The sequence below is a fragment of the Dunckerocampus dactyliophorus genome, chromosome 4 (genome assembly GCF_027744805.1).
Source record: "Dunckerocampus dactyliophorus isolate RoL2022-P2 chromosome 4, RoL_Ddac_1.1, whole genome shotgun sequence".
NCBI classification, from domain to species: domain Eukaryota; kingdom Metazoa; phylum Chordata; class Actinopteri; order Syngnathiformes; family Syngnathidae; genus Dunckerocampus; species Dunckerocampus dactyliophorus.
Window position 1 is genome coordinate 31,811,549 of NC_072822.1, and position 20,279 is coordinate 31,831,827.

The 20,279-nt window shown below is 42.4% G+C and overlaps 1 protein-coding gene across 1 annotated transcript; it reads left to right on the plus strand.

Annotated features, from left to right (window-relative positions):
* The first annotated feature begins 1,129 nt into the window (after positions 1-1,129).
* LOC129179451 (zinc finger and BTB domain-containing protein 17-like) lies at positions 1,130-17,851 on the plus strand. Its single transcript, XM_054772686.1, has 5 exons — positions 1,130-1,377; positions 2,541-3,041; positions 14,052-14,309; positions 16,894-17,530; positions 17,839-17,851. The coding sequence occupies exons 1-5, from the start codon at positions 1,278-1,280 to the stop codon at positions 17,849-17,851; spliced, it is 1,509 nt and encodes a 502-aa protein (XP_054628661.1). The 5' UTR covers positions 1,130-1,277.
* Positions 17,852-20,279: the final 2,428 nt, after the last annotated feature.

Genomic DNA, 20,279 nt, shown 5'->3' on the forward strand with positions numbered 1-20,279 from the left:
TCGTATTTTCTTCAATCAAGTTGAATAATTTTACACGTTTACACAAATTTCATGACTGGATTTAATGGAATAAATCTTGGTACGCTCTCTGAACTTTGCTGCACATCCTTCACATTGCTCCGAAATCAGCAAATGTTTACATTTATTTCCGTTGTGTGAGTTCGTTCTTAAATTTAGAAGGTTTAGAAACCAGTTTTATTCTTAATTTGCTGTCGAATAATAATCAAAATAAGGTTTAACCTAATAAGGTAAACCTAATTTCTGGCAAAAAAAAAAGAAATGGCTAGCTATGCTTTCTTAATATAAGATGATTTTTCTCAAGTGAAAATTGCTATTCTTTTTCGGAAAAAATAAGAATTGTTTGCTTAAAAAGGGACCTTTGGACTTTCTTGAAATGTAGTTTTTGCAGTGTGACAATAAACACAAAGCTCCAACTAACAAAACATAAAACTCTTCGCAGATTTCATCTCCCACAAAGCCGGAACCAGACACCTGTTTGGGTTGCACAGATAAATATTTGCGTGCCACGTGGGTGTGCACACCGCTGCACTCCTTCCGGTGACCAGTAACTGACAACCTATCAACCGTCTCGGGCCGTGGGGTCCCATCCAATCCATGGCTGTGTCTTCTAGGAGACGCCACACACGGAGACCTCCCTGATAGATATCGTAGCCCCCTCCCCATCTCTCTATCGCCAAGAAAAGAATTGTTCAAAGCTGCCTTCTCTGCGTCTCAGTAAACATACAGTACATACTGTAATAGTACTGTAGTAATAGTACAGTACATACTGTAATAGTACTGTAGTAATAGTACAGTACATACTGTAATAGTACTGTAGTAATAGTACAGTACATACTGTAATAGTCCTTGTATTTATTATGACTTAGAGTGAATTTTTATATTTTTATTTTTGTTGAATTTAATCCTGTTTTTATTCTCCTTATTTTATTTTAATTTACCCGTTTTTATTATTCTACATACATACGTGTAATTTCAAAACTTTTTTTTTTTTTTTACCGGAGGAGGAAGCAAAATGGCTCTTTTTTATAATCTCCAGTCCAACGGGGGGCGGTACTGCACCCAATTGAAGTTTAGCAACCGTCAATAAAAAATACGGAAGAAGAGCAAAAGGCGGAAGTTAACACAGCAGACAGACCACAGACAGGAGGCAAATGACGAAGGCGACAAAGTAACAACATGAAAACGCTTGAAATAGTCCATAAAGAAGACGACATATTGCGACTGTTGACGACATTTCTGGGCTGTTAGAAAGAAGGATGGCGTCGGGCGAGGAGGAAGTTTGTCGAACAAGAGAGGAGAAGGAGCGACAGCAACAACCGGAGCTTTGCACGGCTTGCATTGTGCTCCACGCTCAAGGTATGTTTACATGTTGTATTTCATCCTTCAACACACCTTCTATGTTTCATATAAACAGTCAATGAGACTAAATGAACGAGTTTTGACTTTTTCTTGGTGACTCCCGTCCCAGACGGTCCTACTGTTGTTTCGGTCTGTCTGTGGCAGCTACAGTAGGTCAACTTCTCCTTTTGTTCACGTCTGCAGATTCGTCATTTCCTCACACCAGCGTCTGAGTGCACCAAGAGTATAAGTGCCCAAGCAGTCAACGTAAACACGATGAACAAACCTCGTCTGTTTGCAAAAGAATAAAATGGATGCGTTTCTGAAAATAAGTGGGTCGCAACCACGTGACCCGTGGGGAAGGCGCTTCACTTCCGGTTATTTTAGTGACGGAAATTTCTGGTCTTTTGGAGGGGCTCGCTAAAAAGAGCCCACTCTTGTTGTGTTAATTTCCTTTATTACCAAAGTTTGTGACGTTTGTGTCTTTTAGCTTCTTTCCGTGTTTCAGCAGTGCGGTTTTGCACTTAACAGTGATATCGTGGCTGTGGTGGTGTTTCCTCCATACAGTATCGCTACTGTTGATACCGACCTCCACGCCATTTCATCATAGAATGTTGGCAACATGTTGCTCCGTTGAGGAACCATCAAGTTCTTCTCTTCTGTTCTCAACCGCCGTGGCATAAGACCTGAGTGTAATGCGGAGCCCCGTCACAATCACATTGTTCATTAGTGTGACATTTGTTCGGCAAATGCTTTGAATTTCAGCAGTTAGCAAACGTCAGCTCAGCTTTTGTAGCGGTGACGGCACTTGTAAGTGGTTTATTTCAACGACTCTGTTCCTCACCACAGTGTCAGCCAGCTATCCTGTTCTTGGGATTATGGTGTGCGGTCAGGAAAGCCTCCAAATAGTTCAAAACTCCGGTAGGGAGAGCAGAGCTGTTTTCTGGAACATCCTTTCCGGTTACCAAGACGTGACTCGACATTCTTTGTAGACAAATGATCAATACATTGCTTTTGAGACAACATGAGTGATCCATATAAAGTTAGACATTCTCCAAGAGGTTGTACTTCTGCTCCCGTGTCTGTTGCTAGTTGACTTGAGCTAGTTAGCTTAGCTAACTTGAATACAAACGTGTTAAACCAATGATCATATTTCACAATCATTCATCCTTGTCCTGCAGACGTCCATCAGCTGATTGGTCATCAAGAAGAACGTCCCCGTCAGCCACAGGGGGGGATCTCCACTTTGAAGCAGGAGGATCCACAGCCCCCCCACGTTAAAGTGGAAGAGGAGGAGCCACAATCCCCCAACGTGAAAGAAGAAGAGGAGGAACTCTGGATCGCTCAGGAGGGAGAGCGTCTTCTAAGGAAGGAGGAGGCTGATCTCACCAAGTTGCCACTGACTGGTGTCTCTATGAAGACTGGAGACCATGAAGACAAACCACCCGAGTGCTCACAGCTTCATCACAGTCCGAGTGAGGAGAACAGAGGGGCGGAGCCTCCAAACGGCAGCTCACCACAACACATGACAACAGAAGCTGATGGAGACCACTGTGGAGGATCACAAGCAGACAACCTCTTAGCTCCACTATCAGATAGTGATGACACAACGTCATACTTTCCTGAGGATGAAGATAGGGGCGACACCCAAGAACCTTTGAGCAGCGATACAGACTGGGAAGGTGATATGAGGACTCACACTGACAACAAACACTCTGAATGCTCTCAAAAAGATTCCACCTGTTCAGTTTGTGGTAAAAGCTTTTCTTATAAGAGCCATTTAACGCAACACATGAGAACACACACAGGAGAAAGACCCTTTAGTTGCTCAGTGTGTGGTCAAGGATTTTCTCAGAAGGCAAATATGCTTTCACACATGAGAACGCACACAGGAGAACAACCTTTTAGCTGCTCATACTGTGGCAAGCGTTTCACCAGAGCAGTAGCATTGGTACATCACGTGAGGAACCACCCAGGAAAAAAAAGTTTTGCTTGTGCTGTTTGTGGTGATGCGTTTGCTGGTCCATCGTCGTTAAATAGACACATGAGAGTGCACAGAGGAGAAAAACATTTTAATTGCCCAGACTGTGATAAAAGCTTCACTAAAAAAGATAATATGGTAACGCACAGGAGAACGCACACAGGAGAAAAACCTTTTAGTTGCCCCGACTGTGCTAAAAGCTTCACTTTAAAAGATAATATGGTAACGCACAGAAGAACGCACACAGGAGAAAGACCATTCAGTTGCACAGTTTGTGGCAAAGCATTTTCTCAGGTCTCAGCTTTGAAGTTGCACATGAGAACCCACACAGGAGAAAAACCGTTTAGTTGCTCATGTTGCAATAAACGCTTTACTCAGAAGGCAAGCTTGCAGTCACACATGAGAACGCACTCGGGAGAGAAACCTTTTAGTTGCTCACGTTGCGATAGAAAATTCTCTCACCAGGCATCAATGCGGTGACACATGAGGACACACTCGGGAGGAACCTACTTTAGTTACTCAGACTGCGGTCACATGTTCACCAAAAGAGTCAATCTGATATCACATATGAGGACACACACTGGAGGAAGACCTTTTAGTTGCACAGTTTGTGGCAAGGCATTGTCGCAGGTCTCAACTTTAATGTTGCATAAGAGAACCCACACAGGAGAAAAACCTTTTAGTTGCTCAAGTTGCAATAAGCGCTTCACTCAGAAGGCAAGCTTGCGGTCACACATGAGAACGCACACAGGAGAGAAACCTTTTCGTTGCTCATGTTGCGATAGAAAATTCTCTAGTCAGTCATCAGTGGCGAGGCACATGAGGACACACTCAGGAGGAACCTACTTTAGTTGCTCAGACTGCGGTCACATGTTTGCCAAAAAAGAAAACCTGGTGTCTCATATGAGGACACACGCAGCAGACAAACCCGTTAGCTGCTCAGAGTGTGGCCATACGTTTGCTCTGAGTTCCTCTTTGTGTCGACACATGAGAACACACAGGATGTCCTCTGTGAATCGTGGTGAGCAGTCTTCTACGGACTGATATGCACCATCCCAGCATACATTTATAACGGGCGTAAAATACAAATACGGAACTTAATTTATTTGATGACAGTTGTAACTAATGTCAGACTAGTTGGAAATAAAAACATGAATACTACTTAGCTTGGAAATGTACGTTAAAGTCCCGCTGTGTTGGCAGTGGTCCAGTGAATGCAAACAGTTGGTCCTCACCGAGCCTGACTTCCATAAAGACACACTGACCGCAGCTGCGCACTTTCATCATTTTCGTCAGATGCACATATTTTCCACATATTGTTGATAGTAAAGAGGGTCAGCGTGTTTACATTAGCCACATCACGCTAGTTGAAGACTTCTCACTGTCAACATCTGACTGACACCTCAATGGACCCAAACTGTCTACCACGTCTGCTGTGGCCAATCCATTTCTGTTATAATTCTATATAAAAGTACCAGCCCCCCTTCTGACGTGCGTAGTTTGGGCCAATTACATCCTATGTTAATGATGGCTGATGCGTTGAATATCCAGTTAAGTTGTGAGCTCAGATCACATGTTATTTACAATGTCATACTGTATATGTGCTGTGAGTCTTGCATTTCCAAATGGTTTGTAGTACCATTAAAATGCACTCGAGTCCAAGCAGGGGATTGAGTGCCATGAATGTGACAAACAATTACCTGTTCAGGCTTTTTCCTCAGATCCTGTCCTGTAGCTGGGGGCCCTGGAGCCGAGCATTTGCATTTCATTGTCAAAGAGCGCATCTCCCTTTTGATGTAACTTTTTTCACAAGTTGGCTTCTTTTGCGGTGGTTCCTGATGTCCATCATTTGTATGTGAAGCCGTATAAGAGTTTGAATTGGAAGGCCACTCTTGGCGAGACATCTGCAGACCGCTTTGCACTCTGTATGTTATCTGACCCATATATATATAGTAGGGTTGGCCAAATGAGTGCATTAATTGTTATTCACTATTTTCTCATATTTAGTGCATTCTTTTTAAAAATCGCATTCAGCTAATTTATAACCTCTCAACAGTTTCTGCCTGCAAGTTGCCTTTTTATGAAAATCAGTTGTTATGCATTGGGCTCCTTGTACGGGTGCGGCTGGAAAACAACGCTCGGTCACACCCTGAAGTGGACATTGATTGGCCGTCGTTGTGTTTGGGCCTGTTTTTGCATTGCAGTTGGGCGGGCAAGGTGAGTAGCGCAGAGGAGACTTGAAAATGGAGGAGCATGTGAGAGCAGTCGGTCCAATCGCGCTTAATCGCATTTTGTCAATAGTTAAGTCATAATTAATCGCAGATAGAAGTTTTTATCTATAATCAGTAGTGATGTTCATCTCTTTGTGGTAAATGATTTGATACATGGGTTTCTGTTTCTCTTGTAGGATTTCTGCTGATGCGTTGAAAATCTTTCGGTTACAGCCATCCTCCTCTCCAGCCGTGGTGACCTACGGAGCGTGCGCGATATTTGTTTCGCCAGCATCCCCAGTTTAAGAGACACGCGGCCGATTGCTGGTCTCGCGATACCCGGTGCTTTTCTCTACATTTCATTCATCTAAAGCAGGGGTGTCCAAACTGCAGTCAGGGAGCCGTTTGCGGCCCGCGGCACATTCTATAAAATATTATTAAAAAGTAAAAAACAACAGCAAAAGTGGGAAAATCAGCAGTCATTTCACGAGAATGACATCAAAATATGAAGTGGAAAATAGTTTTAATCGAGCAAGGAAAAAGTTATTGAGGAAAAATAATGTAATCTTGTTAGCATAGAGTGGAAAGAAAGAAAACATGAAGTCGTAATATATTGAAAAAGAAAGGAAAGAAAAAGTTCCAGGTTGCAGATGTTAAAATAAAAATCAAATATGATGGCAATAAAGTCATTTTTAGGAAGAGAAAATGTTCAACAAAAAGGTTGAAGTCCTTCTCAAAAAATGTCATAAACAAAATAACAGCAGAAATTTGAATTTTATGAGTCGCAGTTTTACAAGAATAAACGTATAAAATAATGTCTTTTTTGCAGCATATAGTGTTTTTGAAAAAAAAAAACAACTTATTTTTTAAAAAGTTGTGATAATATGAGAAACAAAACCAAATATCCATCCGTTTTATGGAAATGTTGTCATTTTTGGAAAATTAGCTTGGCGACAAAGTTATCATGTTAAGGAAGTAAAGTCATTGTATTACCAAAAGAAGACGTACCAAGATTATCTAAGAAGAAAGTTGACATTTCTGGAAAATTAAAAAAAAATTTACAGCAAAAATTGAACAATTAGCAGCAATTTTACAAGCATAAGGTCAAAATATTAAAATCAAAAAGTTGTAATCTAGAATAACGTATAATTACGAGTAGAAATAACATTATTTTAAAGAATAAAGACTTTTTTAAAAAGTGATAATATTGTGAGAAACAAAATAAAGTTGTAATTTTCTGGAAAATTAAGTAAAATGGGCAAAAGTTAGTTGGGAATAAGCTCAAAATATGTGAGTGCAATTCTAATTACAAGAAGAAAGTTGAAATAGTTGGACAATAAAAATGACAAAACGTGTCATTTTATGAGAGTAAAGTAAAAATATGAATATAACAAGAATAAACTTATTGAGTAAAAATAATGTTATGAGAAACAGAGAAAACAAAGCTGTCATTTTTGGATCAGCTGGGATAGGCTCCAGCGTACCCTTGCAACCCTCGTGAGGATAAGCGGCATAGAAGACGCATGAATGGACGTACAGCATATCACAAAGCTGAGATGCATTTTTTGTTGACTTCTTAGCATATTTTACAGAATATCAAAGTGAGCCTTGCATCTTTTCAGAATGTGGACACCCCCCTGATCTAAGGCTCTTTGCAACCAGGAGGCTGCCACCGATGCAGTCGTCTAACCGGATATCCGGTTGCATCAGTTTGTCGTTCACAAACTAGTGGCTTCCTTTATTTCCAGCCTCAGACAAAAGAAGCCTTTAGCATTTAGCTCTCATAACGCCGCTGCACCAGCAGCTATATGCTAGCCTGCATGTGCTACGTCACGCACTGTTAAACATGTACCAACAGGATCTTATCATTGGCTGGACAGTTAGTCATTGCGTCGTTGTCGCCTGTCACTCACGGAGTCGCATTGCAAAATGGTGCAGAATCAATGGTGGGTTTTTTTGTTGACGGTTCAGGTCGGATTTGATTTTGTGCACTGCATAGATTAGCTGTGCTCTGAGAATGCCGGAGCAGTATCTCCGACTCACAAACACGTCAGAACAACACTTCTTCGTTGTCGAGGCGCATTCACAGACCCTCCAAATTCCAACATCTTCATGATGCGTGCGTGTGTGGCCTAAATGAACACAGAGCTCCAATGCATGTGTGGAAAATGATGGAATTTGATTTTATACATTTCCAGGTATGGAAAAGTATGGAAAATGGAAACAAGTATGAGCTACATTACCTTGCTATAATATCCTGGAAATGATATGGCCACATAAGAGCATACCTATTCAGTATAATGAAAACAAATGATTCATTCCATAAGTTATTTACATGACACACATTTATTTACTACGTCTGGAAATAGTAGCACATTTGCAAATAATGTGATTTCAACTTAAATTACTGTGGCGTCTTTGAACGCAACCCCTCGTTGCTCGTAATAATACTATTAAAGTGTGATTGAAATGCTCTGCTACTATTGGGGACTAGTGTTAGCGCACATTCCATTTGCCTGTTTTTCAACGCATACAGGTATATGTAATCCTGCCTGCCTTGCATCTACCTTTCTTTTCATCAAATCCAGTGAAAACAGGCATATTTTAGACAGTTGCAAATGATTAATCACGATTAAACAATTAACACACATATATACATTCACATACACGTGTGTGTATATATAGTATATATACTGTATATATGTACAGTGGTGTGAAAAAGGGTTTGCCTTCTCCCTGTTTTCTTTATCTTTTGCATGTTTGAATGTTTCAGATCATCAAACAAATGGAAATATTAATGACAACACAACTCAACACCTTTTTCAATGAAACATCCAATGCTGCATGGCCCTGTGTGAAAAAGCGGTCGCCCTCTAAAGTTAATAAGGACCTGAAGACCATCACACTACCACCACCATATTTTACTGTTCAACTTTTGAGTATTTTCCCAAAGGTCTTGGGGATCATCAGATGTTTTCTGGCAAAATTGAGATGAGCCATAATGTTGTTTTTGTTCAGCAGTGGTTTTGGTCTTGGAACTCTGCCATGCAGGCTGTTTTTGCCCAGTGTCTCTCTTATGGTGGAGTCATGAACACTGACCTTAACTGAGGCAAGTGAGGCCTGCAGTTCTTTGGATGTTGTTGTGGCCTCTATTGTGACCTCTGGGATGAGTGGTGGCTGCCCTCTTGGGGTCATTTTGGTTGGCCAGCCACTCCTGGGAAGGTTCACCACTGTTCCATGTTTTGGCCATTTGTGGATAATGGCTCTCACTGTGGTTTGCTGAAGTCCCAAAGCTTTTGAAATGGTTTTGTCACCTTTTCCACACTGACAGATCTCAATTCATCTCACTTCTTCTTCTTCTTTTCCTTTGGGCTTTTCCCTTCAGGGGTCGCCACAGCGAATCAATTGCCTCCATCTAACCCTGTCTTCTGCATCCTCTTCTCTCACACCAACTACCTTCATGTCCTCTTTCACTACATCCATAAACCTCCTCTTTGGTCTTCCTCTAGGCCTCCTACCTGGCAGTTCCAAACTCAGCATCCTTCTACCTATATATTCCCTATCTCTCCTCTGGACATGTCCAAACCATCTCAGTCTGGCCTCTCTGACTTTAATCTCCAAAACCTCTAACATGTGCTGTCCCTCTGATGTACTCATTCCTGATCCTATCCTTCCTGGTCACTCCCAGAGAGAACCTCAGCATCTTCATCTCTGCTACCTCCAGCTCTGTCTCCTGTCTTTTCCTCATTGACACTGTCTCTAGACCAAACAACACCACAGTTTTGTACACCTTTCCTTTCATTTTAGCTGAAACGCTTCTATCACACATCACACCTGACACTTTTCTCCACCCGTACCATCCTGCCTGTACACGCTTCTTCACCTCTTTTCCACACTCTCCATTGCTCTGGACTGTTGACCCTAAGTACTTCAAATCATCCACCTTCTTGATCTCTTCTCCCTGTAAGCTCACTCTTCCACTTGGGTCTCTCTCATTCACACACATGTACGCTGTCTTACTGCGGCTAACCTTCATTCCTCTCCTTTCCAGGGCAAACCTCCACCTCTCTAGCGTCTCCTCCACCTGTTCCCTGCTCTCACTGCAGATCACAATGTCTTCTGCAAACATCATAGTCCATGGAGATTCCTGTCTAACCTCGTCTGTCAGCCTGTCCATCACCATAGCGAACAAGAAGGGGCTCAGAGTTGATCCCTGATGCAGTCCCACCTCCACCTTGAACTCCTCTGTCACACCTACAGCACACCTCACCACTGTCTTCCAGTCCTCATACATGTCCTGCACCGCTCTAACATACTTCTCTGCCACTCCAGACTTCCTCATACAATACCACAGTTCCTCCCCGGACACCCTGTCATAAGCTTTCTCCAGATCTACAAAAACACAATGCAGCTCTGTCTGGCCTTCTCCGTACTTCTCTATCAACATCCTCAAAGCAAATACTGCCTCTGTAGTACTCTTTTTTTTGGCATAAAACCATACTGCTGCTCACAAATGCTCACTTCTGTCCTTAGTCTACCTTCAACTAGTCTTTCCCATAACTTCATTGTATGGCTCATCAGCTTTATTCATCTGTGGTTGCCACAGCTCTGCACATCTCCCTTGTTCTTCAAAATGGGCACCAGCACGCTTCTCCTCCATTCCTCAAAGCATCTTTTCATGATCTAAGATCCTGTTGAACAACCCAGTCAGAAACTCTACTTCCACCTGTCCTAGACACTTCCAAACCTCTACAGGTATATCATCAGCATAGTTGATAGAAGATGGCTGAGGCCACCACAGAGTCATAAAAGGTCCGTAAGAGCGTCCTGCACACACCAAAGGACCTCAGTCTCCTCAGCAGGTGGAGGCGACCCTGGCCCTTCTTGTAGAGGGCGTGGGTGTTGACGGACCAGTCCAGTTTGTTGTTAAGGTGAACACCCAGGAATTTGTAGCTGTCTACCAACTCTATGTCCGCACCCTGTGGGATGTTTTGTGAGATGTGAGATGTGAGATGTTACACTTCTGCTCCTGGTCTTATCCTGTGATGTTAGAAAAGTGATTTAAACACATGCATGATAACAACACACACACGCACACACACGCACACACATAGCCAAACAAAGACACAGAGTCCAGCTGTAGTAGGCCCCTTCTTTGAGAAGCTGAACTCTCCTGTAACTAGGGAACGCCCAATAGAAAATAAAGAGAGAGGTTTTCGGAGAGCGTATTCAGAGCGGTTTGGGAAGGCAACTCTGGTGCGTCCCTTCCGTTCTCCTCGCGAGTAAAAAGATACGCTTGTTGTCTTGTCTCTTCTGTAATTTTGCTGTGTTTTAAAAGTGTCACAGGAGTTTGAACCTGACATTTACTTGGTCTTCGAGCCGGATCCCAAGACACCTGAGGAGTCCAGTTGGAGAGTGGACGAGGCAGAAAGACCGTAGCCACGGCAGACCAGACCTTTTCATGGGCTGCCTTCTCGTCTCAACAACTGGAAGCCAAAGGTTGACGGGATACCAACAGGAGAGAAGACAACAACAGTCGGTCATTTATGTTTCATGTGCGTGTGCTTAAAGTCAGATTAAGTATTGTCTATACAAATACTGTGTGAGATTTCCTGTAATCTATAAGTACGGGTACTGCAGTAAAGACAGTTGGAGTCTACAACCTAACGGGGAATACTGGTAAAAAAAAACCTTCAAGGATACTAGTCAATGTTGAAGTAAAAGGCAGATAGTGGCCCGGAAACGACTATCAAGGAGGACGGCGGAGTCCTATGTGCATTTAAAGTCCGTGTTGTATGCTTGTGAGTGTGAGTGGAGACTAAGTTTCACTAGAAACTTATCTCATCCCAAAGCGGTGAGACTGCAAAAGGTGACTTGTTGAAGAAGGAGAAGCAAGAATTCTCCGCCCCCACCGGGTAGAAGCTTGAGAATTACATCCACAAGTTGTTCATCACCTTCTCACTGGTAGAATCATCCTGTCATTAGATTCCCTAGGAATACCTTCATAACAGGATCCAACTTATTCAAAATGGGGAACAAAAATGAACAAAAAAAAAAATAAAACGAGATTGGCAATATGTTCAACAACAAGACCCGACAAAAGTAAAACAATTAGAGAGATGGATAAACAAATATGGGTTTGACGGACAACTGAACATGACTAAATTGACAACTACGGACTGACATTGAGACTAAGAATAAACAGAGACTGACTAAAATGTGGACTGACGGATATGACGACGGACCATTTTGGACTGTTTTAGCAGAAAGAAGGCAGAAGGGAGAGAATAAAAGTAGAGGCGATAAAAAAGAGACTAAAACAGGAAGTAGAAAAAGTTAAGAAAGAAGAACTACAAAACTTGATAAAAGGAGTGTTGTTCCAGCAAAACTAAGGATACAGTAGGTGATAAAAAGGAAAAGGAAAGTTGGATGTTAGAACCGAGGATGATGACATGCGCCCCCAGCCACGTTTGAGCCAGAGCACGGGGCTGCTGTATTAATTAGGCAGCGTCTAATCAAATGTAACCACAGAAAAAATAAATTGTCACACACAAACTATGTATTTTTGACTTTATTTTCCATCATGATTGTGTAAATATTTTGTAGAGTTTCCGAAATGGTTTGGAGTGTAGTGGCAATTGGAGAAAGTGAGTGTGCTATTTGTTGTTGATTGTCCAGTACAGCATCAGAGATGATTCTGGGGTGACGGGAGGAAGCAGACACTTGTGTCGGAGTCCTGGCTCGTGTCGGGGTTCGGGCCTGAATCGGGATTTGTTCTTCTGTTATCGCCTGCGTTTTCTGTCCTACTAGGTCCTCTGAAATCAAATGAAAGAGATACAGGGGTTAAGATAGAAATAAATAAAACCGAATTAAAAGTCTAAATTTGAAGTGTGGAATTATAAGAGAAACACAAAGGCCCCAAAGTTTGGTAACAAAGACAGGACAGCATCAATTTGAAAGGCATTTCCAATGTTAAAATAGCAAAATGTGACTCACCCGCTTCGGAATCAGATATGAAAAATGAAAAGTCCACATCCGTATGCAGGGCCTGGGTGTTTGGAACCCCACTGACGGATGTCTCCCCGATGATGGCGATGGTTCTCTCATCCACCTGTGAGGGGCCTGCACTGATTGATGGCCCCCCTCCCGTTTCCTCCAGATCCCTCCGGTGCAGTGCAATCTTTTTTTTTTACTCTGATTTTAAGTCAAACCACTTCTTTTTAACCTCTGCGGTGGCGCGTTTTTTTCCTGCAATGGTCCTCCATGCCCACTCTTTTTGGATGGCCTGATGACCGGTGGGTACACGTGAAAATAAGGTGGTCTTGTGTTTGGTCACTCCTTGTAAAAGCACCTCTATTTCTGTAGAATTGAAGTTTTTCTTTCGTTTGTTGTCCAGCTGCTTCTCAGTCTTGCCCTTGCGTGTTGCCATCTCCGCCTCCAGCTGCCTGTTGCGCACGGCACATTTTTGCCCTAATATAGGAAATAATAGGCAGTGACCTATGCAAATTAGGCCTCACATGCACGTGCATCGCAGTTGGCATTCATCAACCTAAGAACACCGGTGCCAACGATTATCCCTACTTAAGAACGTGTCGTGAATGTGGTGCAGTTTCCAACCCGCGCCTTCTTAAGTACACTTCTTAAGAAGACTTTTAAGAAGATGTGCTTCTGGCATGTCTGCCTGCGTTCTTACACCAAATCACTCTGCATGAATACATTCATGTACATTCAAGTAGTTCATCCATCAGCGGTGCTTTCACTCCATGGGACTCCTATGCTTCAGTGTTCATTTGCAGGTTACGTGTTAAGTTCACACGGGCCACCAATATTTGCTACTGCAGTCGTCCCTTGTCACCGCGCGGCTTCACTCTGTCAAGTTTTTTCACAAATATATATACTAGTTATTAAATCATGCTTTTTGGTGGTACAACACGGCCTGTTATTAGTAAAAAAAAAAAAAGGCACATTTAAGCAAATGGTATGTATTTTTTGCCCAGTTGAGAATTTTCAAGCACTAACTGAGCTAAAATACATACTGTACTGTATATAAGGCATTCAAAGACGCTGTGAATGATGTGTAGTATTCCACACTGGTCACTAGGTGTCAGCAATGTTACTGTCATGTTGGGTGAGACACACAAACCCCACAGGCTTTTACCAAAAGTGGCCTCTTTTGTGTGTTACTTTTCCATGATGTTTTCCGTCAGCAGAGCCGTAGTAGTCTTGGCAGTAAATGTGTGGTGGTTATTGAATAATTGGGCACTGTTACAGTTGGGGGATTAGATGGAGTGCTACGAGGAAATGACGCACCTGCGGAAAAGAATAAAAAGTAGAATAAAGAGTAGACCTCGTTGCCACAGTTGGCCCAGTTCAACCGAACCAGTGTCAATTTCGAATCCAAGATGGCAGGCAGTGTACACCATTGGCCTGTAGCAAACGTTTGACTGGTATTGTAAATGTAAACACAATTTTTAATACTAAAAATCCTCTCTGTCCTGCAGACGCCCAGCAGCTTATTGGTCATCAAGGAGAACGTCCCCGTCGCCCACAGGGGGGGATCTCCGCTTTGAAGCAGAAGGAGCCCCAGCCCCCGCACGTGAAAGAGGAAGAGGAGGAGCTCTGGATCACTCAGGAGGGAGAGTGTCTTCTCGGGTCGGAGGAGGCTGATCTCACCACGTTGCCAACGACCGGTGTCTCTGTGAAGACCGAAGACCACGAAGACAAACCGCCTGAGTCCTCACAGCTTCATCACAGTCCACGTGAGCAGAGCAGCCAGATAACCTCTAATACGATGTTTTTACATAGACGTTCATAAATATAGAAGGGAATTTCCGCGAAGTAGGATTCCTTATTTGTAAATGGGGTATTTTCGTAGTTAGAGTGTATAAAACCTCTTTACAACCGTCTAAATGCACTTTTTAAAGGCAAACTTTTGCCCATCATCCACAGTCCTTATGTGAGACATGAACACACGTGTTTTCCTTTTGAAAGCGTCTGAAAAAACCTTCGAAAAGCTGCCACCAACGCTCCATTTACAAGACGTGACCCGCATTTTAACCCGGCAACAGCGACATTGCTGCTGCGTGTGTGTCATTCATTTTTCAACCCATCGACGCCATTCAAGCGTCAAATCGTTCAGCTCGTTCGGGAATCCAGTGCGACCGTTTCAGTTTTTTCCAAAAGTTCCAAAATTTTTTGAAAATACAAAAATTCCACAAAATTTTTTCCTGTTGAAAATGAACGGGCCAACTTCCACCATTCGCACATTTCCCAGCCGATTACAAACCAGTCCACCGTGAAAACATTCCACACACCCGGGGCATCAAACTAACATTCCAATAATTCCAGCTTTTCCTGACATTCCGCACTTTTCCTTTGATCTTAATTACTGTAACGTCCTTTTGATTAAGATCAAAGGATATTCCTTTGATCTTAATTACTCGAGTCGTTGTCAAATCGTTGAGCGCAATGCAGACATTAAGGCTGCCTGTAACATTTAACATACATCATGCATGCTTTGTCTTCCATGATGTCATAGTCTTCAGTACTCGTATATGTCACATATAATTTGTATTCCTTTTATTCTTTTTATCGTTCCTTTTTTTCTCCTTGTTGTTTTTCTCCCACCTCATTAGGCTGGGGCGCCACTGCTGCTGTGTTTTGGTTTTTGAGTTTGGCCAAGTGAAGGCTAGGTGTAGCACTCCGTTCTGTGCTGTATGTGAGTTATCAATGCACCCAAGAAGGACGTTTGGGTAAAGCTTGAAAGTGACCAAAATATGGCAAAATACTACAAAGTATTACAAGTTATCATGAATGTAGCGATTACTGGTCACGGCTTGTTGGAGGTGTTTTAATAGTGGGCTTTCTAGGAGCAATAGGTGCATCTCATTATATGCATATATGCATCTTTTTAGCTGTTTTTGTATTTAGAACGCACAGAAAAGAGAGACGTGAGTTCATGTCTCACATAAGCATTGTGGAGGATTGGAAATTGTTTTTTTAAAAAGTGCAGTTTTTCTAACACAATTAGAGCCCTCTAGGCATGAAATAACATCCCTATAGTCACCTTTACACTCCTATTATCCAATACAGTAGACATAATAAGCCTAAATAAGGCATTTAAGACATAAATAAGACTCGTGTGTGTTGCTGGAAATGTCGGGGGTTCAGAGTTGAGTTTTAGCTTGGCGTGTGCTACGGCTGCAACAGTAGCCCGTGTTTTTCTTAGGGTTTATTGTGCCTGTTCTCAGATTGTTCAAACAGGCAATAAAAGCCTGTTGTTGATCAAGTCTAGCATTTCTGTGTCTCACAGTACATTTACTGACGCCAAGTGATATGATCATTACAACGTCTTCACATACGTCTTCCGAATGCCTTATTTGTATTTTACTTCACTTTGCCATTTTTATGCTTGAAAATGCTCAATTCAGGCTTCAATGTGCATGTTGTTGAACTTATGATGACCGGTGCGGTGCGGTGGTCTTCCATACAGTGCATGTATGGATGGTGTTGATATCGCCATTCAACCCATTTCATTGTATCAAGTTGGCAACTTGTTGCATCCAGTAAATCTGGTTCTTCTCTTCTGTTCTCGAATGCCCTGGCTTAATCCATCCATCAGTCCCTGTCATGGAACCTTAACACCAGTCTCATTATTTCAAAAGCTCACCAAAGATTAACTTTCTCCGACAGCTGAGGAAATTTGGGGTCAGTCAAACAAGCATGATCCATTTCTACCGCGCCACAATAGAAAGCGTACTCACCTTCTCCATCCTGATCTGGTATGGCAACACCACCAGCCAAGATAGGCAGCAGCTGGAGAGGGTGGTACGCAGGGCCTCTAAAATCATTGGCCACAATCTTCCCACATTAGCCTCACACTACAACACCAGAATTGCCAGGAAAGCCAAGAACATCACCTCCGACCCCACTCACCCAGCACACCATCTATTCACACTCCTACCATCAGGTAGAAGGTACCGGAGCATCACATGCAAAACCACACGTTGTAGGGACAGCACCTACCCACAAACCATCTGCCACTTGAATATGCGCTAACACTTACTGGACTCCACCACCGACCTGCTACCTCTTCTGCCTATTTTGCACGCTGTTACTCCAGCAGCCCTGTACAACCATGCACTTTTACCAATGCACTTTTTTAATGTTCGTACGCTGTTATTCCTGTCTTCTATGTGCTGTTTTTGACCCCTCCTTAGTTTTGTCTCTCGAGTTGTATTGTCATGATTGTATTGTCAACTGCGAGCACACAAAATACATTCCTAGCAACTGTATACCTACATCGTTGATATGGCTCCACTGTAATGCCTTCTTGTCCTGCAGACATCCAGCAGTTGATTGATCGTCAAGAAGAACATTCCCGTCAGCCGGAAGATGGGATCTCCACTTTGAAGCGGGAGCATCCACAGCCCCCCCACGTTAAAGAGGAAGAGGAGGAACTCTGGACCACTCCGGAGGGAAAGTGTCTTCATGGGCCGGAGGAGGCTGAGCTCACCAGGTTGCTGCTGACTGGTGTCTCTGTGAAGACTGAAGACCATGAAGAAAAACCACCCGAATCCTCACAGCTTCATCACAGTCCAAGTGAGGAAAACAGAAGGGTGGAGCCTCCAAGCAGCGGCAGCTCACCACAACACATGACAACAGAAGCTGATGGAGATCAGATATCAGATAGTGAGCACACGTCACGCTCCTCTGACGATGAAGACGGGGACGACACCCGAGAAGATTCGAGCAGCGATACAGACGGTGAAGGTGACATGAGGACTCACGCTGACAACAAACACTCTGGATGCTCTAAAAAGAAGACCGGTAAACTTTTCACCTGCTCGGTTTGTGCTAAAATATTTGTGAAAAAGGGTGATTTCACTCGACACACACACACAGGAGAAAAACCTTATTGTTGCTCAATTTGCGGTAAAGGACTGTCTGACAAGCGGACAATGCTGTCACACATGAGAAGGCACACAGGAGAAAGACCTTTTAGTTGTTCAATGTGTGACAAAAGTTTTAATGACAAGCGGATTTTTGGTGAAACACATGAGAACCCCCACCGGAGAAAAACCCTTTAGTTGCTCAGTTAGTGGCGATGCATTTTCTCAGCTGTCGTCTTTAAATTCGCACATGAGAACGCACACCGGAGAAAAACCTTTCAGTTGTTCAAACTGTGTGAAAACCTTTGCAAAAAAGGTAAACATGGTACCACATATGAGAACGCACACAGGAGAAAAACCTTTCAGTTGCTCAGTTTGTGGCGATGCGTTTTCTCAGGTATCGTCGTTAAACACACACAGGAGAACGCACACTGGAGAGAAACCTTTTAGTTGCTCATTTTGTGATACAAAATTCTCTCACAAGATAACAATGCTGACACACATGAGAATACACACCGGGGAAAAACCTTTTAGTTGCCCAGACTGCAAAAAAAAAAGCTTCACTCAAAAGGCACACGTGCTGTCGCACATGAGAACGCACACAGGGGAGAAACCTTTTAGTTGTGCACACTGTGGTAAAAGCTTTGCTAAAAAAGTAAATATGGTGTCACATATGAGAAAGCACACAGGAGAAAAACCTTTTAGTTGCTCAATTTGTGGCGAGGCATTTTCTTGTAAGTCCTCTTTGAATGGTCACCTGCAGACTCATTGATGATCTACAGTTTGTTTTTGCCTGACTTGTTCGCTGGCAGGCTGGGTGTCACATGAGATATTCAGCGTTGTAACAGCGGTGTGCAGTCATGGCCAGCAAAGCCTTCTCTGCTGGCCTCAACAGAAACACTGACCTACATTTACAACATTGTTTCAATACAACGGTTTATTTTACTATTAATTTTCTACTTTAAAAAACACTCAGTCTAATTTATTTGAAATATCGCCCAAATGTGTTGATTTTATTGACTTTAAAAAAAATTCTGTTTGCATTTTTTTCAAGTGAAAACATTTGAAGTCGTTTTTTTCTGCCTTTTTTTGTACCGAAAATTAACCGAACCGAGCACTTCAAGAAACTGAACCGCACCAAAATTTCATTTTAGTGTACCGTCACACCCCTTTGTGGAAAAGGGGTCGTGGTTCTTTGAGAGTTGGGACACCATGGAAAGATTGCGGTCAGAGAATCATTGAATCATCTTTATTATGGAGGTGGATGGGCTTGTTAGGAATGTGTGTTAGTGCAGATGAAATTGGGTTTGTCCAAAGGAGTATGAGTGGTCGAAACAATAGGAACACATGCAATGACAAACAATGCCAAGTAAAGCATTGAAAGAACGACATTCTCGTGGAATTAAAAATTGTTTTCATGTTAGGTTAACATTTTTATCTTAATATTTTGACTTCATTCTGGTAAAATTACTGCAGATTTTTCAATTTTTGCTAGGTTTTTTTTTAGTTATTAAATTACATTTTTAGAATGTGCGCTGGGCCGCAAATGGCCCCCGGGCCATACTTTGGACACCCCATTGAACAAAACAGAAGTTGTAGCTGTACTCTATCCTGCTACAATGTCCACATCATTCTTACGGTTGTAAACAAAGACGCTGTTGTGTTTTTATGCCGTTTCACTGCAAACCTTCTGACAGGAAGAAAAGAGAGCAGTCACCTGTGTTGCTGTCATGCTTTTTCATTGGCTTGGAATTTTACGATATGAACAAAAGCATCAAGCTAAGAGAAAAATTCACCATGTTTCACCCCCCACCCCCAAAAAACAACTGATTCAGACGAAAGCCAGCAAACTATAGTTGACATTTATTTACTGACTACAAAATAAAATTAAATACTGCATGTCAAGGTTTTTTTTCACAATATTACAAATAATTTAAATAACATTAATAATACAAGTAAAATGTATGTACAAACATGTTTTCAATTAAAATAATCAATTAAAACAAGTGTGTCTTTGTGACCTGTATTATTTCCAGGCTTTCGTGGACCACAGGCCCAATTCAGCCCCTGGTTCTTGAGTTTAGGAAACCATCACCGGGGACTGTTATGAGACAAATATTGATTCAGATTTCATTTGGCTTGTGCTGTTATTGTAAACATCCCTGAAGGTGGTGCCATATCCCCATGCTTTGACTGTGAGGCCGCTATTTGGAATTTTCTCTCACCCGGGAATCTTTGTGGCACAATAAAAAGTAGGCATGGCTACAGATAACTTCCAAACGCAACAACTTTACTGTCAAATTTTCACATTGTATCAAAATAATAAATAAGAATACAGCGTATGTCTGGACTAATAACACCTGAGCGAGTTCAACTATGCTTCGCTTGGTGGAGGGTTTTCAGTCGCTAATATCTCCTCCTCCTTCGTTGATGGTACGCGGCTAATTTTCACGAATAAACGTCTCGTCACTGAATCGGTTCTATTTTTTCACTGAGAGGAGCCGTTCAAAAGACTCAAGTCATTCGCGAACGTCACATCAGTGCAACCGGGCGGCATGAACCATTTTGCATTTTTGCCAGGGAGTCTTAATTTGATGAAATCAACCTTTTTGAGTGAAATTTTAGTTTTTATCTTAATATGTCATCGCTTTTTTATATCTGACATTTTATACTTTTTAACAAGTGTGCGGAGGATATTCTGCGTGTTTTTGTTTACTTTGCGACGCTCATCTTGTGCAGGCTTCAATACGGCCACCAGATGGCAGCATCTTAAAGTCACGGAGGTTTGACTCGGTGAAGCTGACTGCCGTAAAAGCTATCGAAGAAGAGAAAGGCGGA

Bases quoted from the DNA above. Each gene is read 5' to 3' on its own strand.
- LOC129179451 (XM_054772686.1), top strand. From the start codon at position 1,278: ATGGCGTCGGGCGAGGAGGAAGTTTGTCGAACAAGAGAGGAGAAGGAG. The intron at 1,378-2,540 runs GTATGTTTACAT...CTTGTCCTGCAG, and splicing joins CATTGTGCTCCACGCTCAAG to ACGTCCATCAGCTGATTGGT. The intron at 3,042-14,051 runs GTGATATGAGGA...TCTGTCCTGCAG, and splicing joins CAGCGATACAGACTGGGAAG to ACGCCCAGCAGCTTATTGGT.